We start from the raw sequence: 15,180 nt of genomic DNA, 5'->3' as shown, positions 1-15,180 counted from the left end.
GTAGCTGCACGGTGGCCGACGGCTGTATTGTATTTCTGTACATTCCACTTGTAGACATGATGGCAAAGAATATAACGTTAACAACTGCAACGAAACCCTATGCCAAGCTACACGACGAGTACAGCGATGGTTACAAAGTAATGGATGTGGTAGGGTATACTGTGCTGATGCAGAAATAAATCCTAGAAGCTGCCAGATCATGGTAGTATTTTTAAGTCGTAGTAGCCGTCATCAAAACAGTATAAACCATGGAGGAAGATATGTTAAAATGTAGCCGAGTAAACTCTTATATTGACAGCTAAGCAGCAATTAGTACAATAATCTCTCCTGGCACAAAATCTGAATGTGTTTTAGAGTGTAAGCAAATCCCTGGAAGTATTAGGGATACGGAGAAGAAATACATCTTTAGTGGGATTTAGCGATGGGAAGGAAAAAGCGGATGAGCTGGCTAAAAAGGGCGCATCCCTCGAAACTGCTCCGTAAACATCCCAATAAAATTTTGCGAAATTAAGAGAAGGCGAGAGTTGCACATGATCGACCAAGCGTTAAGTGCCAAGACCCAAACGCGTTGTAAAGTATCGAAGATTATAGTAGGTCCTACAACCTGAGAGAAATAAAGTTATTCTTATCATTAAAAAGAGAGGACTGCGAACTCATGACGGGTATTCTGATTGAACATTGCCTTCTGCCGTCACATGCTTTTAAATTGAGCCTAGTAAGTGATAGCAGATGTTGGAAGTGCGGGTTGGAGGAGGCAACTATTGAGCACGCTTCGTTCTCGTGCGCTACACTTGTCAGGCTAATACTCCATCTATAAGGAGTGATACAAATGTCAGATCTAGAAGCAGCAAGTGGCATAGCTTCTAGAAAGCTCCTAGTATTTGCAAAGAAGGCGGAGTTATTTTATAACATATGTAGGTCCAGGTTTTTGATAGGGTTATAGGTAATACTATGGATTCATGCAGTCTATTTGGGGTTCTCCCAGACCACCCAGCTCAATGTAACCTAACTATCAATACAGTTTTGATTAGCTTGAGAACGAAGCTAGCTCATTTCCTATCCAAACATGGCCAAAGGTGCCATAAGACCTAGCAATCATATTGGTTGTTCCACAGCAAGTCCGTTACCCTAATCTCATATTCATCGATTTTCCTCATGAGATAACACAGCGGTGGTCGTACAGAACTGTCCGCCTCGCTTATATCCATTTCGAAGTCTTTCCTGGCCATCTCATCAGTAAGTTCATTCACATCAATATCGCTGTGCCCCGGTACACAGCAAAGGGAAACACTTAGGTGCCTTATGTACGTCAGCGAGGCTTCAACCCTCCGCCTGATATCCGACTTTATCACTATGGATTTGAATGCCTTTAAAGCGGCCTGTCTGTCGACAAAGATCGTTACATTGATGGCTGGGACCGTACTATATTGGAGCAGACTGGCATAAATCTCCGCCTGGAATAAACTGTAAGGAAGTCTGTACCATTGATTTACTTTCAGATGCTTTCAGTACATTCCATCTCCAGTTCACTTTTCCATTTTTAAGCTGTCTGTGTAGATTGTAATGCCCCTACCACTGTCTAGGCTTTCTTCTCATTCCTCTTTTCAAGGATATCTTATCTTTTGCACCTGGAAGTCAAAAACCGCCGTTATGTGGTCCGTATCGGACGTTAGGTCAGTTGTGAGCCGTTTTAATCGTCGCCTTGTCATGTCATCTAATATCGTCGTGTGCCCGTATTCGGTTGATATCTACATGTTGGATTCTCTTAGTCGTCGGCACCGATAAACTTATAGCGATATTTATCGGTAGGCATGCATGTGCGAAATTGGGATGCGTAATGTTCAGTGAAGAAGCGATAAAGATGTAACTTCCATTTAAGTTGTTGAACGTTTCTTTCGGAATCGCCTTTTGGGAAAATTTGGTGAGGTTATATAGAAAGGATTGTATTAGCAACTAGATAGGTGACCTTGGTCGCAACAGTTTTAACTACCTACCTAACTATTATTTGAATATTTTTTTCATAAAATAGTAAGATTTTTAGACAACTTCCTCTGACCACGTCACTTAGGAGTCGTGCTTTTGGAAGCGTGGCCATTGCCCAACTAGCTACAGTCTAGGATTAGGAAATTACCATTATTTTATATTTACGTAATTTTAATATGTGTACAAATTATTTTATTTACATAAAAATTCGCATGAAGTTTGTGCAAAATGCATCTATTTCACTTTTTCTTTTCAAATATTTTTCTCATTGTATGGTGCCGCCAATTAGCATTGTGATGATCGCAATGCCTACCGTGAATGGATTACAACGCTCTTGGATAGCTTAGGCGCTACAAAATTTATTTCCGCCACTTGCTCCTCCTCCACTCCCTCATTCGCCACATCTACGCTAGCCACCTACTCATTGTTACCAATGCAATATCAACGTTTCCGCAATACTTCCGTCGACAATATTCCACATGCGCTTTATTCGAATGTTGGCGAGAATTCACAGCGCCAACGTGAGCTTTCGTCCAGTTGCGATTCAATGCACCATCGCATCGAATTGGTGGATGGTAATTGTGACTATGCGTATTTAGAGCGAATAGCGCATAATGCAAAAACAATAAACGGACTAATATCAAAAAAGCGGTTGACGTTGATGCCAACGTTATCGTTACCCAGCCACGGCTATAGCGCCGGTAGTAGGAGTAGTGAAGGCGTTTGTGTTGGGGGCGATTGTGATGGTGGTGGCGGTGGAGGTAGTTGTGGTGTTGGGGAGAGTGGAGTTGGTGTAGTGGCACGTTTGCCAATTGCTCGCAGTACTGCTAAAATATTGGAGCGTAACGGAATTAATTCAGGCGGTCTAACAAAAAAACACCAACAGCAACAACAACAATATCAAAAGCGTCAGCAGCAACAAGTGAACTGTTGCAACAGGAATAATGGCACAATAGTGAACGCAGCAGCAGATAGCAAAGGCAATAACAACAACAACAATAATTGTAATAATAATAAAAGCTACGACAACTTTGGTGATGAGCGTTTCACCACTGAAGCGAGGTAAATAGCGACTTACTATGAACTCGTACATAAGGGTGGCTGTTATTTCCTAATTCAGTATTTTTGTTTTCTCACTCTAAATTTAAATAAATGTATTTTTGTGTGATAAAATTACTTTATAGAGATGAGCTTATTTAAGAAGCAATATTGTAATTATCAATTATTTCGTCAGTCATTTAAAACGGATTTGTAGTACATGGAGGACTAAATAGCGAAGGTTCGTCATGTGGTGAGCTAAGGGTTAAGCAGATAATCTTTAACGATTTCGTTTTCACGAGCTCATGGTCACATACCTACGTCTGTACATTAAAAAGTAAAAACTATGCCTCTAAAATATAGGTAAGGACTGTTCCGAAAAGAAAGTTCGTACTTTTAATTAAATATTTCTCGAAGTATGCGTCGGATCATTCTGGGTCAAGCGCTGTTAGAGAGTGTGGTATATTCTGGTTTTCCTACACCGAAAAAAGAAAATAGAGTGCAGTGTTAACACTTTTCAGAGTAATATCAAAACCCAACGGAAGTCCAAGAACCAGCAGTTTTAACATACATAGATGGATCGCTGGGAAGTTGTTGTTAGAGGGGTAGGTTCCACATTAAAATCGAAAAGATGTTTGACGTCATATAGGGTAATATCACGTGCAGGACATACATTACGTATTTCAGGGTTTAATCTGGAAAAGTAAGGGTTTAACCTGTTACAATATCCAGACCCAAGTTGGAATAGGGTAACTCGTGTCTCCTTTGGTAGTCCGCTTTATTCTTCTGCAAATGTTGGATAGTGTATATTTATAACGGGATTCACGACTTGAGGATTTTGTTGCGGTCTTGCAAGATCTTTGGATGACTCACAGTCGGCAGTGTAACACCATCGACGTGAACACCCAATATTTGCGTAATGTGTTCCTTTCACCCCGTAAACAGAGTGGCCGTAGATTTGGTCGGTGTGTTAGTACCAGGTCGCATGAAGCGAAGAAACCAGAAAGGCTGGGGAGACAAGTAGTTCTTTATTTTAGAAACTTATTCATCTATTGTAGGGCTAGGTCCTGTTGCTATATCGTGCAATCGTCGGCGTAGGAAATGATAGTAGCTCCTTGTGGTAGGGAAGGCAGCTTTGATATGTAGAAATTAAACAGATGTGGGGATAGGGCACCACCCTGTGGCAATCCCTGCTTAGTTCTCCTTAGTTTTGTGATTCGTTACTTAATTTAACGACCATTCAGATATCTTGATTTGGAGTAGCCTGTCATGGTTGACTGTGTCAGGGCAGTTTCCAATGTACTGGCTACTGGCTAGGGGAGTGATATCGGTGGATATGACACACCTTCGTCAGCTAGTGTTCTTTGAAGAAGAAGGCAATGCTTGAGAGCAAGCAGTTTAATTTAGCTGCGTCCATAAACATAGAGAGAGTATTCAATAATGATTGACCGAAAACAGTAGAAAATGGGCTATATACTCTTGGGTTTGAATATGATATTTTGAACTCTGGTCGGATACCTTTCGTTTGATACCCATATCGGCATATCTCATCCAAATTTTTTTTAATTTAGAATAGGTGGCAACCCTAACTCGCAACCCTGCTCAGAAATGTCCCTATTGCAATGCGGAGTGAAATACCTTTCGTTTGATACCCATATCGGCATATCTCATGCAATTTTTTTTTCGAAAAGGTGGCAACCCTAAATGGCAACCCTACTCAAAAATGTCTCTATTGTAATGCGGAGAGAAATACCTTTCGTTTGATACCCATATCGGCATATCTCATGCAATTTTTTTTAATTTCGAAAATGTGGCAACCCTAAATGGCAAACCTACTCAAAAATATCCCTATTGTAATGGGGAGTGAAATGCCTTTCGTTTGATACGCATACCTCATGCGATTTTTTTTTAATTTCGAATAGGTGGCAACCTTGTGAAATATTCTAAGTGGCAACACCTAGGTAGAAAGTCTTAGAAGGTGATACATTATCTCTGTGCTAAATTTCATTTAAATCGGTTGAGCCGTTCCCGAAATCGTTCGGCTATACAAACAAACAAGAATTGCTCGTTTAAAGTTATAAGATAAATTAAAAAATTATAGAAAAACTAGCAGCCCCGGCAGACGTTGTTCTGCCCTAAATTTGGCCTATCTGCATACCCCTCTACACTTTTTCCTAATCTTTTTATTCACTCCTCCCTCCGCCTTTTTCGCTTCATCTCCATCTTCGTCTCATTCTATCTCTTTCTCAGTCTCCTTCTCTCTTTTCTCTTCTCTCAAGTTTTTTTCCTTCTTCTTCATCTCTTATTGCCAGTCCCAGAGGGTGGTATGTATTTTGTTCCAGTCCCATTCCGTGTCTCAGTCCCAGTCCCACTCCGAGTCTCAGTCTCAGTCCCAGTCGTAGTCCTAATCCCAGTCCCAGTCCGTCTCTGGTATACTTCCCTGAAAAAAGCATCGTAAATACTAATATAGGCAAATTTATATACGAAATTTCAGGCAAATCGAATAGGACGTATGTAAATAGATATGTGGGTATTATTAATTCTTGTCTTTATTTCGGCTTCGCATGCATATTTATCAGTTTTGCCAGGTTGATGCGACTAAATCGAATATCACAATGAACTTTAGAGCTCTCGGCAACAGCTTTCATTTGATATTCACAATAGATACACATTCAAGGGGTATCCGGGTCAATGTTTTGGCCTATATCTCGGGACCCTAGTCACTCAGCGGTGTAAAACTTACTCTGTATTATAGCACACATCAACAGCTTCAATTTGATACCCATAATATAAATACATATTCTAGGTGTATCCGGGTCCATGTTTTGGCCTATATATCGAGACCGTAGTCACCCAGCGGTGTAAAACATACTCTGTACTAAAGCATACATCAACAGCTTCAATTTGATACCCATAATGTAAAAACACATTCTAGGTGTATCCGGGTCCATGTTTTGGCCTACATCTCGAGACCCTAGTCACCCAGAGGCATACAACTTACTCTGTACTAAAGCACACATCAACAGCTTCAATTTGATACCCATAATGTAAAAACACATCCTAGTGTTACCCTGATCCACGTTTTGGCCTATATCTCGAGACCCTAGTCACCAATAGGTATGAAAACTACCCTGTACTAAAGCACTCATCAACAGCTTCAATTTGATACCCACAATGTAAAAGCATTGTGTAGGCGTTCACGGGCCCACGTTTAGCCTATATCTCCAGACCCTAGTCACCCAGTTGTATGAAAATTATCCTGTACTGTAGCACTCATCAACAGTTTTCATTTGATATCCATATTGTATAAACACATTATAGGGTACCCGGGAGCACGTTTTGGCCTATATTTCGAGACCCTAGTCACCCAGGGGTATGAAAATTATCCTGTACTATAGCACTCATCAAAAGCTTTCATTTGATATCCATATTGTATAAACACATTCTAGGGGTACCCGGGTCCACGTTTTGGGCTATATCTCGAGACCCTAGCCTCCCAGTTGTATGAAAATTATCCTGTACTATAGCACTCATCAGCAGCTTTCATTTGATATCCATATTGTATAAACACATTCTAGGGGTACCCAGGTCCACGTTTTGATCTCAAGACCCTAGACACGTAGCGAAAAAAAAGGTAGACGTTGGCCGATTCTCAGACCTACCCAATATACTAACAAAATTTCATGAGAATCGGTTCAGCCGTTTAGGAGGAGCTCAGCCTCTAAAACCGCGACAGAAGAATTTTATATATTAGATGTTGACAATAAATGAATGTTCATGTTGCAATAAATGAATGAAAAAGAAAAGGTGCCTATATTAAAATTAAAAAATTAAAAAAAATCTCTTTCATACCAGTTTTAACCATTAACAATAAAATTATGCAACGGCATTTCAGTACGACCCATTTCCGTTTACATGGTGAAAGTGCAACAAGCAATACCACGGATGAGGATAACAACGGAAACTCCGCATCGAGTGCTGGTACTTGCAGTAGTACTATTTCTTCCTCAGATTCCGTTTACCGTCGTTCTATTAATCAATCAGTTTTAAAAATAAATCGCATGTTTCAACAACAACAACAACAATCAACTTCTTCCTCATCAACATCAGAACATGCTTGCGCAATAAATAATTATAAAGTTATAACGAATAGAGATAGTTTACTATATTCAAAGTCAACTCAAACGAACTGTAATCAAGTCGAATCTATTGCTAAGCGTAACCAAAACAACAACCAAAGAAATGGCATAAGCACCGATCGTAAAGACACATTGTTAGTGGATTGGTGTACACATGCTGGAGACGATAATAATTCAGCCGACTATTCATGCTGCTCCAATGAAAGGTAAGCAATCAATTGTATGTAATTTTGTGAATACCCACTAGGAAATGTAGTCTAGTCAAGTGTTAATTCTAAAAAATTTAAGAAATATATTATTATACTCAGCTGAGCAGAGCTCACAGAATATATTAATTTTGTTCGCATAACGGTACCTAGTAACGGCATAAACTAATCGAGATAGATATAGACTTCTATATATCAAAATGATTTGGACGAAAAAAGAAATTCATTTAGCCATGTCCGTCCGTAAACACGATAACTTGAGTAAATTTTGAGGTATCTTAATGAAATTTGGTATGTAAGTTCCTTGTCATCGCAGATCGCTATTTAAAATGAACAAAATCGGACTATAACAACGCCCACTTTTTCGATATCGAAAAGTTCGAAAAACCGAAAAAGTGTGATAATTCATTACCAAAGACAGATAAAGCGATGAGACTTGGTAGGTGGGTTGACCTTATGACGAAGAAAAGAAAATTTTTAAAATTTTGGACAATGGGCGTGGCACCGCCCACCATTAAAAGAAGATAATTTAAAAGTTTTTAAAGCTGTAATTTGGCAGTCGTTGAAGATATCATGATGAAATTTGTCAGGAACGTTACTCCCTTGACTATATGTGTGCTTAATAAAAATTAGCAAAATCGGATGACGCACACGCCCACTTAAAAAAAAAATTAAGTAAAATTTTAACAAAAAATTTAATATATTTACAGTACATATAAGTAAATTATGTCAACATTCAACTCCAGTTATCATACGGTGCAAAAAAATACAAAAATAAAAGAATATTTCCAAATGGGCGTGGCTCCGCCCTTTTTAATTCAATTTGTCTAGAATACTTTTAATGCCATAAGTCGAACAAAAATTTAGCTATCTTTGCGAAATTTGGTAAAAGCATAGCTTCTATGACGATAACTATTTTCCGTGAAAATGGGCGAAATCGGTTGAATCCACGCCGAGTTTTTATACACAGTCGACCGTCTGTCTTTTCGCTCGGCCGTTAACACGATAACTTGAGCAAAAATAGATATATCTTTACTAAACTTAGTTCACGTACTTATCTGAACTCACTTTATCTCGGTATTAAAAATGGGCGAAATCCTACCATGACCACGCCCACTTTTTCAATATCGAAAATTTCGAAAAATAAAAAAATTCCATAATTCTATACCAAATACGAAAAAAGGGATGAACATGGTGATTGGATTGGTTTTTTACGCATAATATAACTTTGGAAAAAACTTTGTAAAATGGGTGTGGCACCTACCATATTAAGTAGAAGAAAATGAAAAAGTTCCTCAGGGCGAAATCAAAAGCCCTTCGAATCATGGCAGGAATACTGTTCGTGGTATTACATATATAAATAAATTAGCGGTACCCGACAGATGATTTTCCACACTTTGGTCGATATCTCGAAAACGCCTTCACATATAAAACTAAGGGCCACTTCCTTTTAAAACCCTCATTAATAACTTTCATTTGATTTCCGTATCGTAGAAACACATTCTAGAGTCACCCCTGGTCCACCTTTATGGCGATATCTCTAAAAGGTGTCCCCCTATATAATTAAAACCCACTCATTTTAAAATACTCTTTAATGCCTTTCATTTGATAGCCATGTCATACAGACACATTCCAGGGTTACCATAGTTTCATTTTCCTACATGGTGATTTCCCCTTATTTGACAAAGGACCCTACGAAACCAACGCAGCTAAGCTCTCAGCTGAGTATGTAATGTTCGGTTACAACCGAACTTAGCCTTTCAATTTTCGTTTGTCCCTAAAGGAATTGATTTTGTCTCTAGTACGCTGACACTTTAAGTTGCTTAATTCATACTATATTGTTTTCGTCATTGAGATAGCAGGAGACATCTTTTTTATTGAGAAAATTTCTGTGATACAAGCGTTGTTCGATATATGAAACAGAAATTCTTAATCCTTTAACGGTTAACCAGAAAAAGCTATTTGGTTTATCATTCGGATAGCAACCGATATCCAGTAGCCAAAGGGGCTTTCTGAGAGAGGTATTTTTTGTTCGAGTTTTATTCGGTCATTCTCAGTGCTTAATTTTTATTTTCTAATATTTTCTCACTAACACTGTGATTGTTAAGTGTGATTTAAGGTTTTTTAAAAACTTCTACAGAAAAAGGTTTCGGGAATGGTAAATCTCCCGCCTGCTGTGTTACAATTAACATAATGTAAACTTAACATAAGGTTATTATGAGGGTGTAAATAATTGTTATTCCTCAATATATATACCAAAAATCATACTATTTCCAGGACCAATTTTATAAAATTTCTGTTCTGGGATCACTTGGCGACCATTTTAGGAGTAATATTGGGATTAATACGGGAATATTTTGAAATCCTCTTCGGGGTTGTTACACATTAGTTTGAGAATATGTTAGGAAACATTTCGGAATTATTTGCATAATTATTGACGGCCGCAATGGTGTGGTGGTAGCAAGTTCCGCCCGCCACACCGAAGATCCTGGGTTCAGCCCCGGGGCAAAGCCAAAAATGAAGAAACAATTTTTTTTCAATTAGAATAAAGGTTTTCTAAGCGAGGACGCCCCTTGCCAGTGATGTGTCAAGGAAGTGAAAATTCGTCTGCCTTGAAGTTGCCTTTTGGAGTCTGCGTAAAATATGTAGGTCCTGTCCGTACCGCAAACTGGAAGAGAAACTCCGCCTCAAATTTCTTCTGGTATTGCGCTTGCGTTTTTATTTATATTTTAGTTTTTTTTTCGGTATTACTTTTGGACTATTTTGAGATCATACATAATGGATTCATCTTCGGCCATTTCGAAATATTTACGGGATTATGTTAGCGACTACTTCGCGATCATTTGCGTACCTACATATTTTGGAATCATTTAGCAAGGCTCGGAAAAGTTCATTTATGAATTCGAAAAATTTTCGGGCTGTTATTATTATAGGTATATTATTTGATTCTTATCGGCGGGGTGTCGGATTGCTATCGATAACAACTGTTCTTCGAGAACGATGGTATATTATCGAAAGTTATCGAAAAAATATCGATTTATTTTTCGAAAAGTAGTCGATTTGTTGTCTTAAATCCGTCGAAAAAATCGGTTTGTTATCGAAGATATATCAATTTTGTATCGATATACATCGATTTGTTATCGAAGAAATATTGGTTTACTATCGAAAAAATCGATTTTTGTCGAAATAATAGGGAGTTAAAGTTAAGACGATAATTGTTCGCTAACAAATCGATATTATTTCAATAGCAAAACAATAATTTTTCTATAAAAACCGGTATCTCATCAATAATGTTTTATAATGTAAATAAAGGACGTTTTATTTCTAAAGTGCATTTATAAGGAGAAAATGATTAAATCAAAAAAATTTTGAAATGAGCTTCGCACCGCCCCTCTCTTGAGTAATAATTCTCTAAAGCATTTTATGTTTATTATTATACTCAGCTGAGCAGAGCTCACAGAGTATATTAACATTGTTCGCATAATGGTAATCCGTAACGGCATAAACTAATCGAGATAGATATAGACTTCTATATATCAAAATGATCAGGGCAAAAAAGAAATTCATTTAGCCATGTCCGTCCGTCTGTCCGTAAACAACTTGAGTAAATTTTGAGGTATCTTAATGAAATTTGGTGTGTAAGTTCCTGGACACTCATCTCAGATCGCTATTTAAAATGAACGATATCGGACTATAACCACGCCCACTTTTTCGATATCGAAAATTTCAAAAAACCGAAAAAGTGCGATAATTCATTACCAAAGACGGATAAAGCGATGAAACTTGGTAGGTGCGTTCACCTTATGACCGAAAATAGAAAGTTAGTACAATTTTGGACAATGGGCGTGGCACCGCCCACTTTTAAAAGAAGGTAATTTAAAAGTTTTGCAAGCTGTAATTTGGCAGTTGTTGAAGATATCACGATGAAATTTGGCAGGCACGTTACTGCTATTACTATATGTGTGCTAAATAAAAATTAGCAAAATCGGATGAAGAACACGCCCACTTTTAAAAAAAAAATTTTTAAGTCAAATTTTAACAAAAAATTTAATATCTTTACAGTACGTTCCAAATTAGAATACGCTGTTTTTATCTGGAGACCATACTATGATTGACATATTAAGAGGCTTGAGCGAGTTCAAAAAGTGTTTGTCCGCTTTGCGTTGCGGTCATTAAACTTCAGAGACCCGATTCCCCCTTATAGGAGTCGTTGTTTGCTTATTAGCTTAAAGTCCTTAGATACTAGACGGTCCATTCTGTCCCTCACTTTTGTGTTCGACTTAATAAGTGGATTAATTGACTGTCCCTTCTTGCTTGAGAGAATACGTTTTAATATCCCGCAGAGGAGTTTACGGAATCACGATATTTTCTGGTTGGGCTTTGTTAGAACTAATTACGCAACTAATGCTCCGATTTTTAGAGCTTTGAAAGAATTTAATTCGCTTATGAACCCTGGAAATCTTGATTTTTCCTCTACGAAGGAAGTATTTAAACAAAGATTAAATGAACTTTTTCTTAGCTAATTAGTTTTTAAGTTAAAATAATAATGGTTGTTATTTTTTTAGATGCTTTTTCTTCTTGTAATCTGTGTGAAAATTTTTTATATTTTCTAGATTAATATTGAAATAAATAAATAAATAAATAAATAAATAAATAAATATAAGTAAATTATGTCAACATTCAACTCCAGTAATGACATGGTGCAACAAAATACAAAAATAAAAGAAAATTTCAAAATGGGCGTGGCTCCGCCCTTTTTCATTTAATTCGTATATAATACTTTTAATGCCATAAGTCGAACAAAAAATTACCAATCCTTATGAAATTTGGTAGGGACATAGATTCTATGACGATAACTTTTTTCTGCGAAATCGGTTGAAGCCACGCCCAGTTTTTATACACAGTCGATCTCTGTCCTTCCGCTCGGCTGTTAACACGGTAGCTTGAGCAAAAATCGATATATCTTTACGAAACTTATTTCACGTACTTATCTGAACTCAGTTTACCTTGGTATAAAAAATGGCCGAAATCCGACTATGACCACGCCCACTTTTCCGATATCGAAAATTACGAAAAATGAAAAAATTCCATAATTCTATACCAAATATGAAAAAAGAGATGAAACATGGTAATTGGATTCGTTTGTTGATGCAAAATATAACTTTAGGAAAACTTTGTGAAATGGGTGACACCTACCATATTAAGTAGAAGAAAATGAAAAAGTTCTGCAGGGCGAAATCAAAAGCCCTTGGAATCTTGGCCGGAATACTGTTCGTGGTATTACATATATAAATAAATTAGCGGTACCCGACAGATGATGTTCTGGGTCACCCTGGTCCACATTTCCATCGATATCTCGAAAACGCCTTCACATATACAACTAAGGGCCACTCCCTTTTAAAACCCTCATTAATACCTTTCATTTGATACCCATATCGTACAAACACGTTCTACAGTGACTTCTGGTCCCCCTTTATGGCGATATCCCGAAATGGCGTCCACCTATAGAACTATGGCCCACTCTCTTTTAAAATACTCTTTAATACCTTCCATTTGAAACCCATGTCATGCAAACACATTCCAGGGTTACCCTAGGTTCATTTTGCTAAATGGTGATTTTCCCTTATTTTGTCTCCAAAGCTCTCAGCTGAGTATGTAATGTTCGGTCACACCCGAACTTAGCCTTCCTTACTTGTTTTTATTTTGTACTTCTTTTAATATTGAATGAACTAAATGCATATAAATATAAGTGTCTTAAACATTTGAATCCGGATCATATTTTGTATGTTATATATTTGACATTGGTTTTACCAGTTTAAGTGCTGTGACTAAGAAAAGTTTCGTTCTACTTTTAATAACCACCCTAATGCACATATCTATGAATCGACGTACATATGTACGAAACGCATTAATATTTGTGAATATACGCCCACGAATTCACATTGAGCAAGCGAAACTGTAAAAAGGGTCTTTTATTCTCTGGTCTGTTTCAAAAATAATATGCCAGCCAGATAAGAGTCGCGCTATAAATAGCTTTGTATGACATATTAAGTATGGCGAGTACAAAACAAATATGAACAGCATGTGAAAATATGAAAGGTAAAGGAAGTAGGTGTCTTGCGGATTCGAAGTTCGCTGAAGCGAATGCGGATGACGGCTCGGGTTCAGCCAAAAAGCGCGAACTTTCATACGAAATATCGAATAAGAATTTTCTTCCATTTTTAAGTAATTTTTATTTACTTGTTGTATTATTTTAATTGTTATTTATGTTTTTATTTGTCTGTCAGTCACAAATTATTAGTCTACTAGCAGGGCCTGCCATTCTCTTTCACTGCGTCTCTTTCTCCCTCTCCATCTTTCCCTCACTTCTTTTCCGCATTATCTATCCCTATTTCTCTTTCTTCATCTAACTCTATCTTTTTCTCAGTCTCTTTCTCCTTCCCTCTTATCTCTTCTCTCTAGCTCTGTTATTTTTTTCCATCCCTTATTCCTAGTTCCAGTTCCAGTTACATTCCCAACCGAAGTCCAAGTTCCAGTCCCAGTCGATCCCTGGTCCATTTCCAAAAAAAAGTGGCGTAAACACTAATCTAGGCAAAGGTCTACCTATGTATCAAATTTCAGGCAAATCGAACCATGAATAGAATTTGTTAGAACAGATCGGTATAAAAAAAAAAGTTTCGAAAATAGGTACTTATCTAGGCAAAAGAGCACTTACACATATAGCAAATTTCAGGTAAATCGAACCTTCAATAGGATTTGTTCGAATATATCGGTCCCTGGTTCACTTCCCGGAAAGAAACTTCAGAGGAATACTCTCCAGGTTGCTGTGAAGCTATCCTGAGAATTTTAATAAAATCAACCGAGTGGTTTCAGAGTCGCAGCCTACAAACATACATCTTTCTTTATATACATATATAGAAAATCATGTGCTCATACCTCTAAAGAGAGAAGACTTAGGCATAGTAACTAGACACTACCTTCTGGCGTCACATGCTTATTAATTAGGACCCGTTTGTGACAGCAGATGTGGGAAGCGCGGGCAGCAGGAAGAAATGGTTAAGCAAGATCCGTAATCGTGTCCTGCGCTTGCGAGATCAAGGCTGCAGCTACTAGGGGCGACAGAGTTGCAATTGCTCGAAGCAGCAATTAAGCTAGGCCCTACAAAACTTCCTAGAGTTATTTTATAACATAAGTCCTGTAACCTAATTGGGATATCCTGTTTGGTCAGGCTTTTATTCACCGGCCAGTTCGCCTTAACCTAACCGGTGGACGATTACAATAAAGGAATGGCTGACGAACATAGGGCTGGAGATGGCTAGCAAAAAGACAGAAATGGTTTTGGTGAGCTCAAAGAGGACTGTAGATGAGTTAGTCCTAACCATAGGATATTATCAAATGAATTCATAGCTTTCCTTGAAATATTCAGGAGTAAAGATACAGCACCAGTTTGACAAAGATCTAAAATCACACACCAAAAAGATATACTAGCAACCTACTGTATTGCTGCTATACAATCTATGTTTTATTCCAGGAAATCCCAACATATCAACTGTCAAGTGAAATGGCCGATCTGTATGGCAATCTCCTCATGGAACTAGGGGGTGGGGAGGGAGGGATGGCCTGAAGGTTTAATGTGGTCATGTAAATCGTTCCGAGATGGTCGGGCTAGTACCTTAATGGTGCTTTGTTACCGCAGCGTACCGTATCTATATCCGGCCAAGGACCATCAACATCGATAACACTCCCTAGGGCCTTCGTGGAGTGTCTTTAACGTTAGTACAACAACAGCAACATCTGTATGGTATTGTAATCAA

The 15,180-nt window shown here is 37.9% G+C and overlaps 1 protein-coding gene across 1 annotated transcript in view; it reads left to right on the top strand.

Moving 5' to 3' along the window:
* Positions 1-15,180, top strand: part of LOC137248372 (probable serine/threonine-protein kinase ndrD) — a 28,766-nt gene that overhangs the window by 2,848 nt on the left and 10,738 nt on the right. The window contains exons 3-4 of the mRNA XM_067779256.1: positions 2,273-3,045; positions 6,917-7,366. Coding sequence (XP_067635357.1) covers positions 2,273-3,045; positions 6,917-7,366 — 1,223 coding nt within the window. The remainder of the gene's footprint in view (positions 1-2,272; positions 3,046-6,916; positions 7,367-15,180) is intronic.

This window comes from Eurosta solidaginis, chromosome 4 (assembly GCF_040869045.1).
Source record: "Eurosta solidaginis isolate ZX-2024a chromosome 4, ASM4086904v1, whole genome shotgun sequence".
NCBI lineage: Eukaryota > Metazoa > Arthropoda > Insecta > Diptera > Tephritidae > Eurosta > Eurosta solidaginis.
This window is presented reverse-complemented; position numbering and strand designations above follow the sequence as displayed.